Source organism: Psittacula echo (genome assembly GCF_963264785.1).
Source record: "Psittacula echo genome assembly, chromosome: 9".
Taxonomy (NCBI): Eukaryota; Metazoa; Chordata; class Aves; order Psittaciformes; family Psittacidae; genus Psittacula; species Psittacula echo.
The window spans coordinates 7,442,542-7,463,090 of NC_137745.1; the positions used below are offsets into that span (position 1 = coordinate 7,442,542).

The 20,549-nt window shown below is 42.6% G+C and overlaps 1 protein-coding gene across 1 annotated transcript in view; it reads right to left on the bottom strand.

The window, feature by feature from the left end:
- The window catches only part of MAGI1 (membrane associated guanylate kinase, WW and PDZ domain containing 1), a 345,222-nt gene that overhangs the window by 52,354 nt on the left and 272,319 nt on the right, over positions 1-20,549 (bottom strand). The window contains exons 6-12 of the mRNA XM_080625535.1: positions 17,383-17,465; positions 14,152-14,187; positions 9,889-9,946; positions 7,412-7,610; positions 6,302-6,488; positions 3,709-3,891; positions 2,238-2,858 (exon numbers count right to left, since the gene is read on the bottom strand). Of these exons, the coding sequence (XP_080481661.1) occupies positions 2,238-2,858; positions 3,709-3,891; positions 6,302-6,488; positions 7,412-7,610; positions 9,889-9,946; positions 14,152-14,187; positions 17,383-17,465 (1,367 nt within the window). The remainder of the gene's footprint in view (positions 1-2,237; positions 2,859-3,708; positions 3,892-6,301; positions 6,489-7,411; positions 7,611-9,888; positions 9,947-14,151; positions 14,188-17,382; positions 17,466-20,549) is intronic.

Sequence of the window (20,549 nt, forward strand, 5' to 3'; positions counted from 1 at the left end):
GAAGAGCTGTTTCAAGATCCCTGAAGGAGCTTATCAGACACTGGAGCCAAATGCACTTCTGCAATCGGACCAAAATAAATAGCGGCACCTTGTCTGGGGATGGTATTTCTGACAGGAGACTTGGCAGGAACTACACAAGGTAAAGTAACAGGAGAAAGGAGCGGAGTACAGCAGCACTGAGTGCTGGGTGTGTTTTAGCCAGCTCCATCTCCAAAGCTTTAGACAAACCTGACTGCTCTTGGCCATGGGGCAACTGCTGTGTGTACCCTGCAGCTTCTGTGCCGCAACCTGAGTGCCTTTTGGCTCAGCTTTCTTCTAGGTGTGAAGAGAATCATGTTTCAATGATTAAGCGTGGATCCAGGGCCACCACAGTTCCTGCATTCTGCACCACGAGAGCATGAAATTTGGAACTGCAAGTGCCCTGTGCTGAGACAGAAATGTCAAGACCTTGAAGGACGGAGGGAGGCAGTTTAAGGAGATTGATATGGTATCTATCCAGGAAGGTGATAGCAAACACTCAACATGTGGTATCTCGATTAAATTTGATAAAAAAGAAAAAAAAAGAGAGATTCAGCAAGATAACCAGGGAACTATTTACTATCTTATTAAAACTATGCTTCTATTTCCTCATCAAATCTTTTCATTACACCTTCAAGGCATAAGGAGGATTATTAAATGTCAGCCACAATTCAAATAATTAATGTATGGTGCTACCAGATATATATGTGCTCTCCAGGAGGATTAATAATAGCTGCTATTTTTCTTCCAACCATATTTTCTCCATAATACATATATTAATCATGAGAACGCTGTGCACTTTTTAAACCTCTCCAGTACTGAAAGTCTTTCAGGAACTCACACTCTGAAAATTGGAAAACTCTTAATATATTCTGTTCTCTACTTTTTCATTTACTACCAAATCACAAAAACACAGTAAGCACTTGGAAAGGAAGAAGTAAAAGAAAGGCAGTGCTTTCTCCAGAGCTGCTAATTGCAGAATCAATGTCCTCAGTTCCTTGAAATAGGTCTTTAAAAACAACAACTTTTAAATTCAGGAAGCGACTCATCCCCCATTAAAGCAGACTGGCTTTTGTTGCTAACTTACTACACTCAAAATACTTTAGAAAAGGCATCAGAAAAGTACTTTTTACATCAAACACACCTCCCAGGGCTGGCTGGGGGCTGTGTTCAGCACCTATTTGTTAGCTCGTCTGCCTCTGTGCTGGTCCCTGCAAGGTGCTGAGCACCAATGTGCACATAAAAATCACTGCATGGGCCATTAAAATCACTGCTGGGGCTTTGCCCCTCAGATTCCTGCTGCCAGTGCCAGAGCCGAGAGATGAAGGGCTGACTCCTCTGCTCTTGAGCTTTGTACTCAACATCTGACCTGGACCTTCCCTACGAGCTTGACACTAACTTGTCCAGTAATTTTAGACCACAGACTAAGTGTGCTAAGTGAGGTGGGGTGTGTTACTGCAGGTCACTTTACACTTACTATGTGCAGGGAAAGAGCTCCTGTGGAAGGACTGACCCCACTGACAGGTTACCCACCATCCATGCTCCCATGTGGGCTGTAGACATACTGCTTGGAGTATGGTTTTTGTACCTGCTGGTTGCCTTTCAGCAATACAACCAAAAATGGGCTCAGCTCGCCATTGCACAGCAAATAAGCATGTCCAGAAGTAACATTTAATTTGCTTACAACTTAGAGAAGCTTGAATTCTCTCCTCTACTCCCAGCCGTACCCCAGGTGTAACCCTTCCACAGTGAAGAGTCTCTGGATAGCTGGTTTTGAACACTGCAAAGTACAGAACGTATTACCGGCCTTTTCCATCTCAAAAACAGCTCAAGAAATGTCCCTGTCCTATTTAAAATATCTTTTTATGAACATTAGATCAGGGTTTGCTATGTATGTAAAGGTGTAACCATATGTGTAACCATACTACCTTTTTGTGCATTACCAGAATGCACGAATGTAGGTGCATTCTGGTAATGTTTGTGCATTACCAGAATGCAGAACGGACGAATGTACATCACCATGCACATTCCCCCAGTGCAGCATCAAACAATAATTGCAACCATCTATGTGACCTGACAACTGCCAGCTTGGGGCAGTACCTGCATCTCAGGACATAAACCTTTTCCACAGAGAAGCTTAGGACAGCAGGTCTTCCACGGCATGCATTTCTTTCTTAAATGTCAAGAAGAACTATTACAAAGCAGTTCTGAAGACTTACCTCCTCGCTGCACCAGCAATGTGACTTCACTTCCCTTAGGACATTCAATCAGCATATCCACCACCTGGTTGTGAGTGAGGCTCTGCACATTCTTCTTGTTGACTTCGACTATAAGGTCACCCTCCTTTAGGCCGCGGCACCTTGGGCTGTCCACGATTTGTTTCACTCTTTGCCCACCCCCACCAGGACTGTCTGCTATAGTAAACCCAAAGCCCATAGGCCCTTTCACTATATGCACAGTTATGAGTTCAGGTTGTGTTGCTATCGAAGACGCCAAAGAGACCGTGTCGTTGGGGTAACCATGGGGTCCATTGGAGGAGACCTCAGCCGGGCTGCTGGGTCTCACTTCCTTTGTGCCATTTACTTTCCCTGTTTTACTACTGTGGCTTGCTGGGGAGTCATAATTCTCCTGCCCGTTCACAATGATCGGCTCTTTGTCCAAAATTGCCACGGACGTAACCAGGCTTGTGTTGGGATCATCGGGATCGAAGGGCAGGGGGTAGCCTCGGCACAGTTCGAGGTCCACACTGGCACCGATGGGGATGGACTGGAAGATTTTCACCACTTGAGCATGAGTGTGCCCCAGCACACAAGTATCGTTCACGCTGACTATGACGTCCCCTGCAGAGGACACAGACATATACCAAACACATATGTTTTGTGCACCCTAGGAATGTAGAACTAGAGCCCACGAGCTGATCCACAGTACCCATAGGCAAATAGGAGCATTTAAGTATCTTTGCAAGGAAAGGGAGTGGTGATACTTGGGAAAGCAAGAAGTCTCTGTACACAATGGATTCACTGCATAAAGCCTTTATGTACATAAATGTTTATGAAAGTGAAATCAGAATTGGCTCATGCAAAAAATTAATACATTGAAGTGATGGTATATGGCCCATTTAACAACCATTTCAAAGTCCAGCTCTCACTGTTATATACCGTGCTACACTGATATGTGATAGAAACAAAACTGAGACACATAAGAGCTATAACAGACGGCTCTCAAATACCAACTGCTCAAATATAGTGTCATGTGTCATGTTTCAGACATACTTCAGCCTGAGATCTAGGTATTGATTAAGTTACGATTTACTTTTTAACACCGGGGCTGCAACACAGGCATGTTTAATGCAGCCATCGCCACAGTGGGGAGCAGTAACCTGCAGCCTGATGTGGGATCTCACAACTGATGGCTCCTCTCTGCAGCTCAACATGAGGAGAGCAGGAGCTGGGAGAGCTCCAGCTGGATATTTTGACACCCGAGGTGAAATTCCAGCACATGAAGTGCCTTGCTATAAGATTCTGAACATGTTCCTCAAGGTATCTCACTTCAATGCTTGCAGATGGGACAGCTGGATCCTTTCCCCCCAAAGAGGACAACAACCACAGTCACTTATGAATTGCACATAAAACCAGCTATAAAAACATAAAGCAAAGTGGTGGTGGCAATTTTGATTTAAAGCACTGGTACCTGTTTCCATTTTGCCATCCAGCGCTGCAGGGCCATCAAGCACCAAACTTTTGATTTGGAGAAATTCATCTGGCTCATCCCCTCCAACAACAGTGAAGCCAAAACCCCTGCTGCTTTTCCTTAGCTTGGTGTGGATGAACTTCCCTTTCAACTCGGAGGGGTTCCGTGTAAAAAAAGGTTTTCCTGCATAAGAAGTTTGGAAAATCTATAAACAGGCATGCAATAGTGTTTGATCTGGTTTTCCTCTGCCCTTCCCTGTTCTAACAAGTACATGGACAAACACAGCGGTGTGTTGGGATGGGACTGCACTTCAGCATCCTCTCATCTCATCACACTCCATCCATCTCCTTGGATCCAATCACATAGTAAATGAAGTGAACAAAAACCCCTCAGTAACTGGCACTTCGTTAGCTGTGCCTGTGCACACCAAAGCCACAACGCTACAAAGAAGAAAACATGCTGCTTTAAAGGATGGAATATATTAAAGCTGGCACCGCTGGCTTATATATGTGTCTTATCTCTGTCCTGAAGTGGTTATATCCATCCCAGGAAGGATGGGACAGGGGCAGCACAAATGCCTCCTACAGGAGTCTGCAGCAAGAGTTTCTGCAGACAGGAGTATCGTTATGTTTTTCACCACTCAGCCTTCTCCCAGCCCACCAAGCAAAAAGCAACTTCTGAGCTCTGGCAAGACACTCCATAACCCTTTAGCATAACCCCCACCACCACTATCACCCTGTGACCTGCTCCCATGAAAAAGGGGAGGACGTTGATGTTCTTCTTCAGACACTGAAGTCTGTCCTCTTTCCTTTCTGCTCCTTGCGCGTTGTGGATGAAACATGTTGTGAAGTACGTATGGATCAAAGAGCGGATTGGGATCTGAGCAGCTGTGCTGGAGGGCGGTCAATGTTCTCTGGGAACACAATTAAGAGGGAACGAGGTGCTCCAAAGACAAAAGCGCATCCTTGCAAAGCATGTTGCACAGGCTCAGAAAAGTAATCCTGGTTGCTGTACTTCACAGTGCCAACACTATAAACACCTTTGCACTTTTAATTGTTGTTAATGCTTAGAGGGGAAAAGACTGTGCCACTAAGCCCTCTGGTGACAGCTCCAGGATCAGCAGCGTGTATCTCAAAAGCCTCGGCAGCATTGCTAAGGGGCTCTGTTCAGACAGGAGAGCTTGAGGGAGAGTGAGGGGATTTGAGACTCGTAAGCCTTTGACTGAAGAAATAAGAAGTATTTTTGAAGATTATTCATGAGAGGGCAGAGTGAGGACTTGCAGTCTTCTGCCTTTGAAAGGTAGCACAGGAACACGGCATTCCTGCACATCATGGGCAGATCTTTGCTCAGAGCCCAGGCTGCAAAAGGACCCTGACTATCAAAATACAACCCAACATCTTCAGTAACAAGCACGCCTGAGAGGCAGCGTGCAGCGGGCCTTGGTCCTGATTTCTAGTTCAAAAGGCAAATGGAACAAGCACAGTTTGCTGGTGTCTGCCTACAAACACAAAGTGAACTTGCCCTGCAGTAACAGGGCAACAGCACCATAGGCTACATCCCACCTACAGCGCTTGGGAGGGGATCATGCTTTAAATGAGTGTATCTACAAAATCCCAGAGAGCAGGGGCACAAAGAGGGGTACTCATGCCCACATCCCCACCAGCAGTACCATCAGTGGGAGAGATGGAAACCCCTAGGCACAGAGCAGGGGGACAGGGAAGGTGGAAATAGTTGCTGCAAATGGGGAGTGAGGGAAAAGGGAGCAGCACTGAGAAAGGAAGGAATGAAAGAGAGCAGGAGTCATCAGTGGGTACAAGGACATGTCACTCAGAGTGGTGCTGGGACAGGCTAACGCTATCCTGCAATGCTGCTGCACCATTTCAGCGGCTGTCAGTTGGGAGTGGGTGGAGAGCAGAGTGATGCTTCTAATATCAACCCCTGCATGACAGCTGTTTTGCACTGCCATGCACAGATGCTTTGGCAGCCCTTGCTTCAGCCTGGCAGTGTAAAAGGCAGAGGTGGCATTCACAGATGTCTCCATGGGGAAGACCAGTGTCTGCCTAGGACCACAGCATCCCTGTTGAGCTTATCTTTGGAGACCATGGCTGACCTGCAGAGCATGGGAGTATTTTCCAGCTCCAAGGGACAACCTCCCCATGGCTGTTCCAAGCTCTGACAGGATGATGCCCTCCACTCAGGCTCCCCCTCTCTTACCTTCCCCAGCCACTGGTTCCTGCCTATCAGGGTAATGGCATTTGCTTGCTATGCAATTTAGATGTAGACAAAGCTGAAGCCAACTTACAATCACATGTAACCATAGAGCACTTGTACTGCAACAGGTACAAGTGAAACTCTGTTCTAGCTGGCAACCTGATCTTGCAATGTTTCAGCTCATGCTTCAAATTCGGGGTGATTCATGTCCTGTCAGATAAGTTATTTAAGACAAGCAACTGGTATGTGAGCCGCTGGCTATACCCAGATCACTGACACTAATAAATAAGGCTGTACTAGCCCAAAATACTTGTACACATGTACAACTTCAAAGCAGGTCTGCAGTATTTGCCCTGGCATGTGACACCAATCATAGATTTACTTCTTTTGCTGCTGGCTGAGGGAATTTCATTCCAAGGAGAAAAACCTTGTTGCACTTCTACAATTGGTTTAAATTGGTTGAACAAGGTTGTTACCTTGCACTGGTGCTTCCCGAACTGCCTCTTGGTTGTTTGAAACATGGTTTGGAGCAGCGGGTGCGGGGAGAGATGGACACTCTTCTGTCCATTCTAGAGAGGGCAGAGAGGGAAATGTTACTTGTTTCATGACAGCACTATGAGCTCCTGCACGTACACACACTGGGAGTGTGGGCTTCAAGCAGAGAAGGTGTGAGAAGCATGGTAAGAGAGGAAACAGAGTCATGGACAGAGGGAATAAAATGAATGGGATGTCTAAAAGCCAGTTCTGAAGGAGTCTCTATGTCCAGGTCAACTGATTCGTCTCCTGGGACACCCTACCTCACACTCAAATTTGGGACATGATTTGCTTCTAAGTCATCTTGACTTCATATGAGATCTATTCTCCATGGCATTCACAGCATCTAAGAGCTGATGTTGTGTGAAATGGTGCTGCCAGTGGAATATTGAAACCTAAATTATTTTCCCCTTGGAAACTGTTGTTAAATAACTTGGTGTGAAAGCTACGAAGGTACCAAAACAAAGCAAAACGCCACAAACCCCTCACTGCTGTTGGGCTGCATTTCAATAAAATACAATAAAATAAAAAATTAAAAAAAAAAGATAAAAATGAGGCAAAAAAAAAAAGTGTTTTAAAAGAAATTCATTCAGATTTACAGCTTGATCTCATCCAAATGTCTTGTGTTAAGAAGTCTCCCATGCAGAGGGATTTCTCTGGTGTACATGTAAATGCCCACTCCTCGTCCCTTCAATAGCCTATGAGTCCCAGTGCAGACTGGAACAATACCAGCTACAGTGAGAAACTTAATGGAGCAGATTAAAGAGGAAAATGTGGTATTTAATTGCTTCTGGGAAGCCCAGAAACTTTCCAGAAATAAAGGACAAGAAAACAAAAATGTCTCCCCTTTAACAGGGGTGAAAGCTGCTCTGTTTAAGTGGTTCAGATTTTCTTTTTGCCACATCTTACGTGAAGGGCTGTTGTTACCTTTCCTACACACATTGTTTTGCCTTTAAACGCTTAATGCCACGGAGGGAAGTACAAACACATCGGCACTGTGCTGCCAAGGGGAGAGAGGGCACGTTCCCTCCCGAAAACCCCAACCATCACACCCTCTGTGGTGCCAACCTTCAGGTGGCTGTTGCTGTTGCTCAAGCTGTTTCTTCCTCTTTGCTTCAAGAACTGGGTTTTCATACTGCGTCTTCCGGTTGATGTGGCTGGATGAAAGAGAGCAATAAATTAGGAAACCCTTTATGTGACAAGCAGGAATGATGGACAAACATGAAACTCCTCTGAGGAAAGGAGTAAAACATGAAACAAATCCAGCAGCAGCGTATGTGGAGTAAGGCTCGCCTACTTGCACCACTTGTATTTAGGCAAACAAGCAGATTCCAGTACAGATCTGATGTATTGAGTAGGAATGGCTAATTCCTTCAAATACATTAAAGTAGTGATCTATCAGTGGAAAATGAGATTGCAGCAGAAAAGGCGCTCTGTCTCATTTCATTTTAAAAGACAAGCCTATGTCATCCCTGCTTTAATCAGATTCCCAGAGGTGCAGTCATTCCCTGGCTTGCTGAAGTTACCCAAAAAAAGCCTCAACAGAAAACCCCAACATCTGGTAACATCTGGCAGCTATTTCATCAATGCACTTTATTAATAGGGTTCTTAAAAATATTCATGGCAATGCAGGCTATAGCTGAAAAGCTGGGCTCCAAATGGATCAAAATCTACTCAGAATCAGCCACCAGCAAACACTCTCAGTGGAAACCAGCATGCGGTGACACTCCAGCTGTGCCCCTTGGAGGGCCTTTAGGCTGCTTTTGACCTGTATGAGACGTTTAAAGCCAAAACTAAGAGGAAAAGGAAAAAAGCAGCAGCCCAGCCCCAAACATGCCAGACAAGCAGTACACTGTGCAGAGGATTAACCATTCTATGAAGCCATATGGCCACAGATGCCAAGGTGGTAGGGCGGATCTGGGGACTCTGTAGCTGAGATGAGGTGCTCATCAGCTGGTTAAGAGCAACTTTTCAATAGTGATTTCACTATAGCAAAGGAGCAAACAGAAAATTATATTAGGTTAAAGCCCATCTTCCTATCCAAGGCAAAGTTTACCAATAAGAACTTGCTATTCATTGTCTCTTGTCCCACATTTTTATATAAAAACACGTAATTATGTCCCGTATTTTTATATTAAAAAAATAAAAGCCCTGAATGAACAACCAACCACTTCTTCAAGTAATTACCATAAAAGCACTCTAGGGAGTTATGTGCAGAAATTTTTCTGGTAAAGATCAATATTAAAGCCCTGGAAAATATTTAACTGATCAAACAAAACCAAATTAATGAGTTCTGCAAAAGGTTTCCCATTTCAAGTTGTGTTCAGAAAATTAAGGAAAAAAGAGAAGTACTTTAAAAATTACACAGACTTTTTCATGACAGAGTGGTTTCTCAGTAAAAATTATTATGCAATAATAGAGTGCCTGAACTGGGACAGAGACAAATGCTCAAATTATAATCATTTCGCTAGCTTATAGATAGTAAGTAAAATAAATTTATGTCTCGTTGCTGTTACTTTCTGTTTAATTTTAGCACTACAGAGTGCCACAAAACTAATGGGCATATATATATAAAGTGACAGGAAAAAATGCTGTAAAGACCTCTTGGCATGGCACTTAATAGCCAAAAAATATTCTTGATGTCTTTGGTAAATAAATGTCAAGCCTTAATTACACAGTTTGCTAACCTTGTTTCCCTAGGCACAGATGGCAGGGTCAGAAATGAGCCAAAGCAGACAGAAACTGTATTCCATGTCTATTCTGAGGGCTATCATAAGCCATCCGACCAGACAGGAGTATACACATAATTAAAAATTCATTTTATGGGGTCAGTGATGAAACAAAACTCAGATCTCTGGTTTCCCAAGGGAGCGATCTGACATCTAGATAAAGAAGAAGCTGCTCTAATTCCAGAGAGAGTCCCATTAAACCTGTAATTCTATTCACAACAACACAGCCTGATGCAAGAACCTCTGTCGTGGCTGTTTGGTCACACAGGCTCATTCATTCGAGTGCCTTTTGACTCATAACTGAATTGGTGGCCTGCTCTGCACACTCATATCTTGATCATAGCACTATACCAAGGGGACAAAGCTCAGTTAATTGCATGCTTGCTTATGTTCTCTGGATAAAAGCATTTAGTGAGGTGCTGGGGCTCTTGCATGCCCCAACCCCAGGGTGCTCCTGTCATCCTTGAGCTCACCTCTAGAGCTCAAGCCCCTCCTCCCAGGGTGCTCCTGCATCCCCTGAGCCCATTCCCATGCCAGGGTACAGGTGCCAGAGTCCAGCAGAGCATAGGAATAGCAAGGCAGGGCTGCCCTCTCTCAGCCCCTATAGATCCCCCAGGCAGTAAGAGGTCAGGGTCTCCTCCTTCTCCTCCTCAACATGAGATGTTACCAACCAAGCACACAGACTGCTGCAGAGGAAAGCACTTACTCTACATAGTAGACACCATATACAGGATCCTCAATTTTCTCCCAACCAGCAGGCAGCTCTGGAAGTAGAAAAAGCATTACTGAAGCCTCCAATGTGTTTTTTTCTGACAGTGTGAAAAACCCATAGGTAGCTCAGACTTCAAACACTTTTCAGAACGATCACAATCTCCTTTTAAAGGCTGGCATAACATGGCACCACCTGTACTACCAGTGCTGGGTTAACAAATCAGTGGGAAGATGCTCATGCCAGTCGATTTGCTTTTTGCACTAAAGGAACAAATAATCAATAAAATTCCTCTCTGGGAATGCCTCAAAGGTCCTCCTGGGTTTCACCACCATGGGCAGAGCACTGCAGTGAAAGTTGATGCAGGCAACCAGCCAGAGGCATTTTAACACCATTCTAGGGCAATGGGAGAGATGATGGCAGCAACAGAGACCACTTTCATCCCCTGTACCAGGGCTGAGCCATTTATGCTCATCGCTGCTGAAAAAGTGGCTTTTTGACTCTTATGTCAGGGGTTTACACTGCACTGCTCAGCCATGACCCCAACACAAAAGCGCATCTTGAAACAGGGCAAACTGAATTTAACATAAACGCCTGGCACACAGAATTCACCCAAGTGGGGCTGGCACACAGATGTATTTCACAGCACAGCACTTAATGTAAAAACACATATTGCCATAATCACATGTAACAGATTTCATTTTTCAATTAGCATAATTAACAAAAAAACAGTTCTGAAGATGAAATTAACATTTGGAAATGTATCCACTTTTGTTCTTGTTGATTTTCTAGACTGCACATAGTACTTTAACTATAATTAGTGAATGTAATAAGATCACTTCAGCATCCAACTGAGGGTTATTAAAGCTGTATGTATTACTTAAGGGCCTGATCCTTGTCCCACTCATTTAAACACAATGTTCCCGTTGCCTGTGAGTACTGAAATAATCATTCTATTACCAATGCAGTGTGGTGCCTTTGTGCAGTACTGTGAGTCCACTTGAAAGAAGGCTCCACCATGCCTGGACTATGCAAATGTGGTCACACCGACTCCGCACATCCATTTAAAGAATGATTTAAAAAAAGCCACTGTCAGATAACACAAGTTCAAATACCCCAAATAATTCTGCAAAATTTAACACTAAATTATCAAGAGTTATAGTAAATAATCTATGGGGCTTTTCTGTTATCAAATACAAAGATTTATTTTCATTAATGGCATCAATTACTGGGCCAATACAATCAACAACGGCCCATTAATTAGAATAAATGCAAGGATCTAGTTCTGAATTCACAGTCTTTGACTATAACGCCATAAGGATAGAAATAGCTCCAGACTGGAGATGAATTGAATCTACACAAACACACATGGATTAATTACTCAGAGTTTATGTTTTTGTTCAGAATTGGCTGGAGATCAGATGAAATCAATTTCCATGGGTTTTGCTCCACATGTCCCTTACTCGCAGATAGAAGGTACGTTTTCCATTCTTCTCATTATTTTATCCTTACTGGGTTTAATATCTTTGGATTCCTTGAGACATAAACAACTAAATGCAAGCCAGTGCTAACTCTTGGACATGAAAATACTCCTCAATTTTACCAGCAGATCAATCTGAAATAAATGCTTCAGAAACAGATATTCCTTTACCCCATGCAAGTCTATGTGAGAACTCAGAAAGCTAGAGGTCAAACCTGAAAGTCTTTTCGCAAAGGGAACTCTCAGATTTACAGAGAAGTCCCATATGCTGAGAACACTGCGGGACTGGCTTAAAGAGTTTCAGTGCAGTTAAATGAAGACCTAGCATGTAATCAGGAAAAGCAGAAGTTGAGGCAACCCTTAAATTTGTTGCACTATGTTGAAAGTAAAATGGTAAGGAGACCAAGCTAGAGGCAGAAACAAAATAAAAGTGAATGAGGGAGGGGAGAAGGAATGCACAGATGTCTTAAATATGAGTTTCCCACATTTTTTACTGCTAAGTATCTTTTGCTGTTTTGGTCTATAACTTGTTTTCTATTTTTAAAGTTTAAACAGCTTCTTTCTTTTTTGCTTTTAGCCTGTTTATTGTGCCAAAATCTTTTCAGTTTTGTATCTTTGCAGCTTTCCATTTATGGAACACATCTCTGTTTTCAGAAGTAACAATAGAGAAAACTGCAGCTTTCAACACATTACTTGTCGATTACACAGATGCACTTTCTGACTTCTAAAAGCCTCTGACAGTTCTCTAAAGCAAAAGGTGGTATTCTCCATAGCCATGTTGCACAGTCTAGCTTCTTGGCAGCTCAGAGCATTTGTCAGCAGATAAATTCAATGGACAAATCTCCAATTTTATACTTTGAAGCTGGGGTAAATACATGGATTCCTACTGAGATGCTCTTGTTTAATATCCTACCTCCTACCCTACGGAAGGGATGGACTGATTCCTATAAAAGAACTTCTCCAACCACCAAGTATTTTAGTTGCCATATAGTTGCACTATAAAGGAGATGGAGATGACCTCAGTATATCAGCTCTTACTGCTCCCTGTGAGGCCAGGAGGATCTGTTCAAGTGCATGTCAAATCCTATTCTAAAGGTCAAATTTTTGTGTCCTTTCATACAAGCTTCTGTTAACTAGAGGTGACCCATTACTCCATATTCAGCAAACCTCCTTGGAAAAAAAGAAGTTGCGTAAATGCTCAAAGTCTTCATTTTCTTATATTTAGAACAGAAACTGTTGATAATCTCAGGAGCTGAATATCTGGTGTCAACAAGGTTATACTAACCACAAGCACAGTTAGTGAATAGGCCATATGTTTTCATGCCCTGTCCCTAATGCTGCAGTAACCAGCTGAGCCATTTGAAAATGTCTTTCTTTGCACTGCAACATTTGCAAATCTCAACAGTATATCAATGGGCTGTGAGCTCAATAAAGCTTATGTGCATTAAAACAAAGGTAACATCTCATGATGCTCAAGCAGAACACTTGTGTATGTAAGTATCTGCAGAACTGGGGTCAGGCTTATCAAATAATGAGTTCCCCTGCACCTATTTTTTCAGCTCTTCCTTTGCACTACATCCTGATATCGGACTGAAAGAATGGAACATTTCCATTTCATTACTGCCTCTAAATTTGCTTTTTAAAAACCTCTCCCTTATTAAGTCACCCTTTGTGAAGACCTTCATGACAAATCTTTCAGGTTGTTGGTGTGCATCCACCTACTTCTGATGTTACTTGGTCTGCTGCTTATTCATATTGAGCTGTGCATAATGCTAATGTACCATGAAAATGACTACATTCTTCTTTACATTGTCATTTCTTTCAAATTCTTGCACTGAAAGAACTTAGGCCTCCAGCATTATTCCAGGCATATTATCCAAAAGAACATTTCCTGTAGTAGTGTTACAAGTCCACTCAATAGCTGCTGGCCGCTGATGCTGTATCAATCACACAGACGCCTGAAGCAGAATACACTTACTTGCAAGTCATTACAGAAACCAGAGGTTAATTCTCTAGTAACACAATCCTCCAGCACGCAGAATTATAAACTGTAAATATAATCCTTTTTTAAAAGCAATAATAGACTGAGTGGAAATAAAATCCTATGCAACTTCTTCTGCCTTTCAGCTTTCCAAGTGCACCAGAGCATAGCTGAACAGAAATAACAACTGCCTCTACCATCAGTACAAACAGAACGAGCACCACTGAGATTAGATATCAAGACAGCATTCTCCACAAAAAGATGCAGCAAATAAAAGTGCAGCACATCATTGAAAATGATCTGTTTATAAAATCACTTACTGAGGCAAAATTTTCAGCTGTTTCATTCACAAGCTCAGCAGAAGCATCCTATGTAATACTTAAACTTTCTAAATCACACTTTGATGCGCTTGCCTGGGAAATGTTTGTGGCCACCATAAAAAGACATCATTAACAGCTTAATTTCAATGCTAGCATCTATAAGCTTTCTCCTGGAGCTTTTGATGCCAATGGAAAAGCCTCTGACTTCCGCAGGGCCCAGGAAGAATCAGCCTTGGACAAATGGGAAGATTAAGGCCCTCCAGCTTCCTTCAAGCTCTGAATCAGTAACAAAAACAGTGTAGATCTAAAGCCAAGGGAAGATTAATGCTTTGTGTGGTAGGGGAGTTTCGCTGATAAGTTAGGCTTGTTGAAATAAAAAAACTGAAAGATGCAAAATGATACAAAGGAGAAAGTAAGCAATTAAAGCTCAAAACAGTGCAGTTGGAGTCAAACATCGAAACAAAAGATGGATGATTTACCTAGTTCACTGTCCAGTTCCTCCGTGTGTACCCCTTCTTCTCCAAGGGAAGAGCAGTAAATGAGACAGAAAAAATTAAAAGAAAATTTCAGACAACTTCAGCACCAAGCAAAAGCTTCCCTTCAGCAAACAGCAGAACTGGCACTCGTTTTCTACAGCCCGAGCCCAAGCTTTTCATTTATTGCACTTTACTGATCAGAATATTGATGGATCTGATGTAGATAATGAAAGAACTGGCTTTGTATTCTCAAAATCTGTATCAGTTGACTATTTCCACAGCACATTTTGATATGGCAAAGCACTACATATGTGTTTTTTTCATTGCAGTGAAGCTTCCCCCCAGACCTGTGAGGTTCAACCTTCACAATCCGTTCTGTAGACACATGGATCTATCAGAAGGCCAGAACTGAATACTAATGAAGATATCTGAGAGGAAAACCTTGCATCTAAATAAGAACTAATATAGCAAGGTTTTAAAGAAAGTACCTAAATTTATGTGTGCACAAGGACTTCAGTGTAGCTATTCGGATGATTTAAGATAGGCATGAAGCAAAGCTCCGTGTTTAACTGGAGGCACAGGGTCACACACCAAAGTCCAGATGCACCGGTGAGGCATATACAAGAATGGGCCAGTTTTAGCAGGGCACCTGGGACAAAGATCACATAATTTTTCAATGACACAAAGCCATCAATATTCACTGTTGCTTCATTTATCATTATCTGCTCCATATTCATAAGTTAACAGTGACACAGATGATTAAAGTATTGCTTAGTCTATAAATAATAATAATGCAGTCTGAAAATGAAAGATGGTGACAAAAACAGAACAAAGATGGTAAAAACAATTTTGAACCTAATACAGAAAAGTATCAGCCACATAAGTGAATTATAGAAGCAAACAAAAGATGCAGTGCCACAGCATTGCTCTGGAAAATCTGGACACCTAAAAATACCACTTCCATGACCTGTTTGCTATATGTTCTACCAAAACAGTTATTTAGGGCTGTTAGCATAAAATATGAATTACAATTTCCTTTGATAGCCTAAAACAACTGGAAACAATCAAAAACTTGTTAGGGACACGTATCCTAACAAGAAAAACACACGAGGCAACTGCACCCAAACAAATCTGAAACAACATCTAACATTTATAGAAACCACAAACAGGATGAGATCAAGCCTGAAAGCTCACACACACACACCAAACAAAACAGGGGAGGACTCCCACAGACATCAGTGGAAATACACCCAACAGCGACCCTTGCCAAAAATGACAGCTTCTATGATGCAGTAAAAATAACCTTCACTCTTCTTTGTGCTCACAGTTTCTGAAGTATAATCATTCTTATGTGCAAAGCAAGAACAGAGCAGCCAGGTAAAAGTGCAGAGCACTGCTATACCTATGAAGCAACTGGTTTAACTACTGAATGTTGAAAATAATTAATGAGCAACTTAGTCAATGAAGTGAAAGGGTGTGGGGGGAAGATGAAATTAACTGATTTTAAGGACCCAGTAAACAAAAATGCCACTACTCTGCAAAGTTATGAACTGAATTAAATACAAACATATCAGCTGTATGTTTCTAATCACAATAGAATTAATAATTCCAGTGTTTGTTTTATAATTGCTAAAGAGGACAAGAGAAACTTTCCCTTCTGTGAGGAGACTTGAAAATGTTGGACAGAGGAGCTACCGCTTGCTCCTTGTCCTGGCTGGGGGCACAGCATGGGGCTTGCTGACCCACAGCAGCATGTGCTGCTTGTTGGCATCACTGGGTCTATCAGCATAGTGGGAATCTTGCTGGTGAAGAAAGCCAGGACAGAAGTTGTGCTCCAAGGAAAACTGCCCCCTGAGAAAGGAAAGCTTATGCTGAGATTTAGCAACCTCCTCTTTAAACTGCCAGCAATGCTTACTGCAAGGAGGAGGGAGCTTTGCCTCCATATGCTGTTATTTAATTTTGCTCCTGTTCTGATTACCCACTGACATATCCATTTTTAGGCACCGAGCAAGGCCTTCATTAACCCAGCTCCCTCCGCTTGCTCCTCGACAGACGATGCCAGTTGCTAAGAATCTGAAGCAGGAGTCAGCTTGGTGTGCTGGGTTTTTGCCTGTGCTTTGCACACCCTTCTGGTTTGGGAGTACTCTGCACTGTGCACTAGGATGTTGGTGACCTGCTTCATCACAGCAGCAAAGGCTGCAGAGGCAAATTCTCATCTCCTGCAAAATCCCACATGTGAAGGGATGCAGAGGATGAAAAAGTGCACATGTAAAAATAGTAACAGCAGTTCTGGAGGCCGATCTGAACCTAAGTCAAAAGGTATTGAGCCGATTCTTTTCCAAAATAAAATAATTCTTGTTGAGCTGACTCACCCAGATTAGGTTAATCATATTATGAAAACTAACTTTATAAGGACATCACCAACAGTGTCAAAGGAAGCCCTTCCATTTTTAAGATATGTCTACCATCACAGCACTGTGTTAGCCAAAATTACGCATTAGAATAGGTCTCCTTTCCTGGTCAGAGACCAAAATTTCCACACAGGCTTTCCCAAACACTTAAGTTATTTTCATCATGATGAATTGCCTTTTTCTTCCAGCATCTCTTAAAGTATGCACCTCCTTTAACAGTCCTGCTTTTGGCTGCTCTAAATGGGACAGTGGCTTGCATTTTCAACATCTCAAGGAATACAAAACCATATCAGTGTAAATTTTCACTGCCAAAATCTACACCTTCAAATAGAATTTGTTCTCAGCAATCATAACGCTAAGTGGACTGTCAGAATTTAGCAGAAGTGAGGCACTTGAGTTATTTCTGCTCAAAAACAACAACATAACTCCTTCAATTCATGTAAAGCAGGTAGTTAAAGCATAACACAATAGAGCATGCAGAGACTCAATCACTTTCCTCCTACACAGTGATCCAAGGAGCAAACATGCTAGAAAGCTTTGAGTCTTGTTCAGCATCAGTGACTATTCAAATGCCTTTGCAAAAACAGCCTCTTATTTGTAGCACCTCTTTGATTTTTCCTAAGTGATCTACCACCTAAACAGCTACTTTACATACACAGTGATCTTAAAACATAATGGACATTGTCTCTATACACTTACTCATAAGCCTTTTTTTTTTTACTTTAAGTATTTCTGAACACAGTTATTGGAAAGCAGAAAAAGGACGAAAGCCATGTAGAAATGGACCAAATACATCATTATTTCACTATTTTCAGTCTCTTACCATCATCTTCACATTCTTCTAGAGGCTTCTGCTGTTTGTTCAGGCACCGTGGATCTAGCCAAGATGTTGTTTTTGTGTTATGGCTGGAAACCAAAAATGGAAATATGACCTTTGTTAAGATTACAGATCTCAAGTATCAGTGACATAAAAGTATATATCCTCTTTATTATTCAACAGGCCTGAAGGCATACTTTTGCTTCAGAAGAAACAGAATTACAATTCGATGCTTTACAAACCAGTCAAGCAAATCACAAGAATCTTGGTATTGAAAACACAAAGGTGAAAAGTGAAGATACACAAATCAGCATTCCTCACTGGAAGGATGCACATGAAAGCTGCAATACTAGAATATTAATTTCCAAACTTTTGTCAGTTTGTTTCTTAATTCCAGGAGCTGTCTCTGAGCTATTTGCCTCCTGATGACAAGTTTCCCTTCTTCCCTAATCCATGCAGTGATCCTTGTTCCCGTGAAAGACCTTTGACATTTGTCTGGATTTGACCCAAGCATTAGTCGCAAACGTAATTTCCAGTTAAAACTTTTTAATTACACTAACAAAAATCTTCTGTCAAAGCCTTTGATGGCAGTTGAACAGCTTTACTTTCAACTCTTCCTTTCTACATGCCCCCTGACAGTACTGTGATGCCAGTCCCAATGGTGAAGGCTGCATAGTAAACAGGCTTAAAAGACATGTTTCTAGAAACTATTTTCTCCCATCATTTCACTTGCATACGCAGACAATCTTGTAACATAATGCCTCTTCTACACCCTGATATCATTGTAGACATAACCTGCAAAGATATCCCTCCAGTCCCTGAGGTATCATTTATCTAGCTTAGCCTTTAACACTGCTTAACAGTTTTAAGTTTCAATATTGTAGTAATGCTATTTGCTTCTCCTTCAAGGTCTCAGAGAGGTTTACAAACTTAACCTTAGCCTAACAGTCTTGTGATGCTGGAAATGCTGTAATGAGGGCTATGATCCCCGAGGAACTAACAACCAACCAGCACACTTGCATTTTACTGCAAGAAGAGGAGACAGCCCTGCTTCTAGGACTCGAGTGTGTAAATAAAAGGTCCCTGGTTTACCCCCTCCTACTACTCAGCCCTCCTTGAGGCAGGATGAGCCAATGTGTCTAATCCTTTTGTATGCTTCAGAGCAATCGGCTGCCGACTAGAAAAGTGAATGGCAGAATTTGGCAAGCCAAGCAGAACCAAGAGGTTCTGCCAACTTATACATAAGAAAGTCTGTAGACTAGCTGAGAAAGAGGATGGTGGGAGGAGAACAGTAGAATATTTGCATATTTCTAGCATCTTTGCCTTGCTAACCAAAGGCTCTCAACAGTGTGGTTTGCTGACGCACAGAAAGTTTAGCTAGACACCTTTCAGATCAAACTCTCAGAAGGACAAGTTTATGTTAGACCTGTTAACATGCCCAGATCTACATGCAGGGTAATGAGGGACTGGGATACTTTGGGTAATGAAAATCCCAATTAAAGCAGCACAGAAAAATCTCAGGAGCCAAATTGCTTCAGCTACAAGCCACAGGTTATCCAACACACAACTGGCCCCACAGGACCTGCGCTAGTTCTGTGTAAGCAGCTCAGATGTCTCCACACTGTTCCCTTCAGCACCCAGACTTGATAACCCAAAGTGCTCTAGATGACAGTACAGGCATCTGAGCCAGCTTGGGTCCACAGAGCCCATTAGCTTGTTCTCTTAATTTGATACAAATCAAACTAAATAGTTTCTAGGCTCAGGGTGTCCTTAGAATGAGCAGAACTGCAGTCATTCAGTGCTACATCCACACTAACACAAAATCCTGCACAAAATCACCCTTTCTGCTTATGCGTCCTCAAAATGGTCAATCTGTGCTGCAGGGAAGGAAGCAGCTCATGAGCTACCAGATTTTCATGTCAGACAGGCAGTTACGTATGCAGGCTATGTTCTTCCACCACATATATGATTCTCCTGCAAAAGGTCTAACAAATTATTTAAGGTGCTAGTCTTGCATTGATAAGAGAACACACATGCACAGAGAATATAGCAGCCATGAGGCTGGGTTTGGGGGAAACTGCTGTTAGCAGCAGCTGAACCCTTGGCTGAAGTATGAGAGCAGGGGCACACATAAGTACACAAAGGGGAGCAACCGGCTGCTTGCGCAGCATTTAGTGCTCATCATCCATCCTCCTTCAGAGAAGAAAACAGCAGGCTGGATGGGCTATTACTCAAGCTGTTTTATATACATTAAAGCCAGAAAGCACATCAAAGGATGAGGCACCCCCAGGAATAACGAGGGGCAGAATATCGTGTTTGGGATAATAGACACATTTCAGTTTCACCTGGCAGGCAGCTGAGGAGAATTTGCATTGTGCCTTCTAGACTTTGGCTTGCATTAGGGGGTCGGTGGAGCCTCTTTAGGTAATTGAGAGTACTGTGGAAAATGGCCTTTTTTGCAACAGCCCTCTCCTGTCTGGCGGAAGAGCATCTGCAGTGCTCTTCATGCCCCCCAGACCTTCTCTGATGTGTTCCCGTGCCATTGCAGCCAAGGAAAGACCTGCTCTGATGAACCTTTCCTGGGCCCTGTCCAAAAGTCTCCTCTCCTGATGATGGAGCGGGACTGCTCCCCTTAGTGCCCTTATCCAGCATAATTCTCTGGAGTGCCTGAAGGAGCATTAGCAGAGGAGGAACTTCTGTACTAACTGGCTACTGGCTCCTGGTACACAGAGAGAGGATCTCAGTTCCCAAGACTGCATTAAGCAGGCCATCAAATCCAAAATCAATTCCTCACTCTCCTCCTCTGCTTAGGCAGCCAAGGACTTGAGAGTTTCACAAGCTAATTGAATTTTAATGTCTAGCTAAACTCAGTGCAAGAAATCCCTTCCACTAACAGGTCCCATTTTATAAGTTACTCCTATCTCAATAAATCTAGACAAGTATAATTAGAGACTATTATTTATGGCCTAAAAAATCAATATCATCATAGAGCTGCTGACAGCACTCCGCTCTTCAGCAAAGACTGCAGAGCACAAGGTATTTCTTTTCTAAACTTCCTGTGCCTACTCAGCACTGAGTTATTCCTTCTGCAAACTGCTGGGGCATGTTAACACACTTGGCCCATTTGCTCTGATGAGAGGACAACATACAAAGTCCATTCCCCAGCTCTGCTC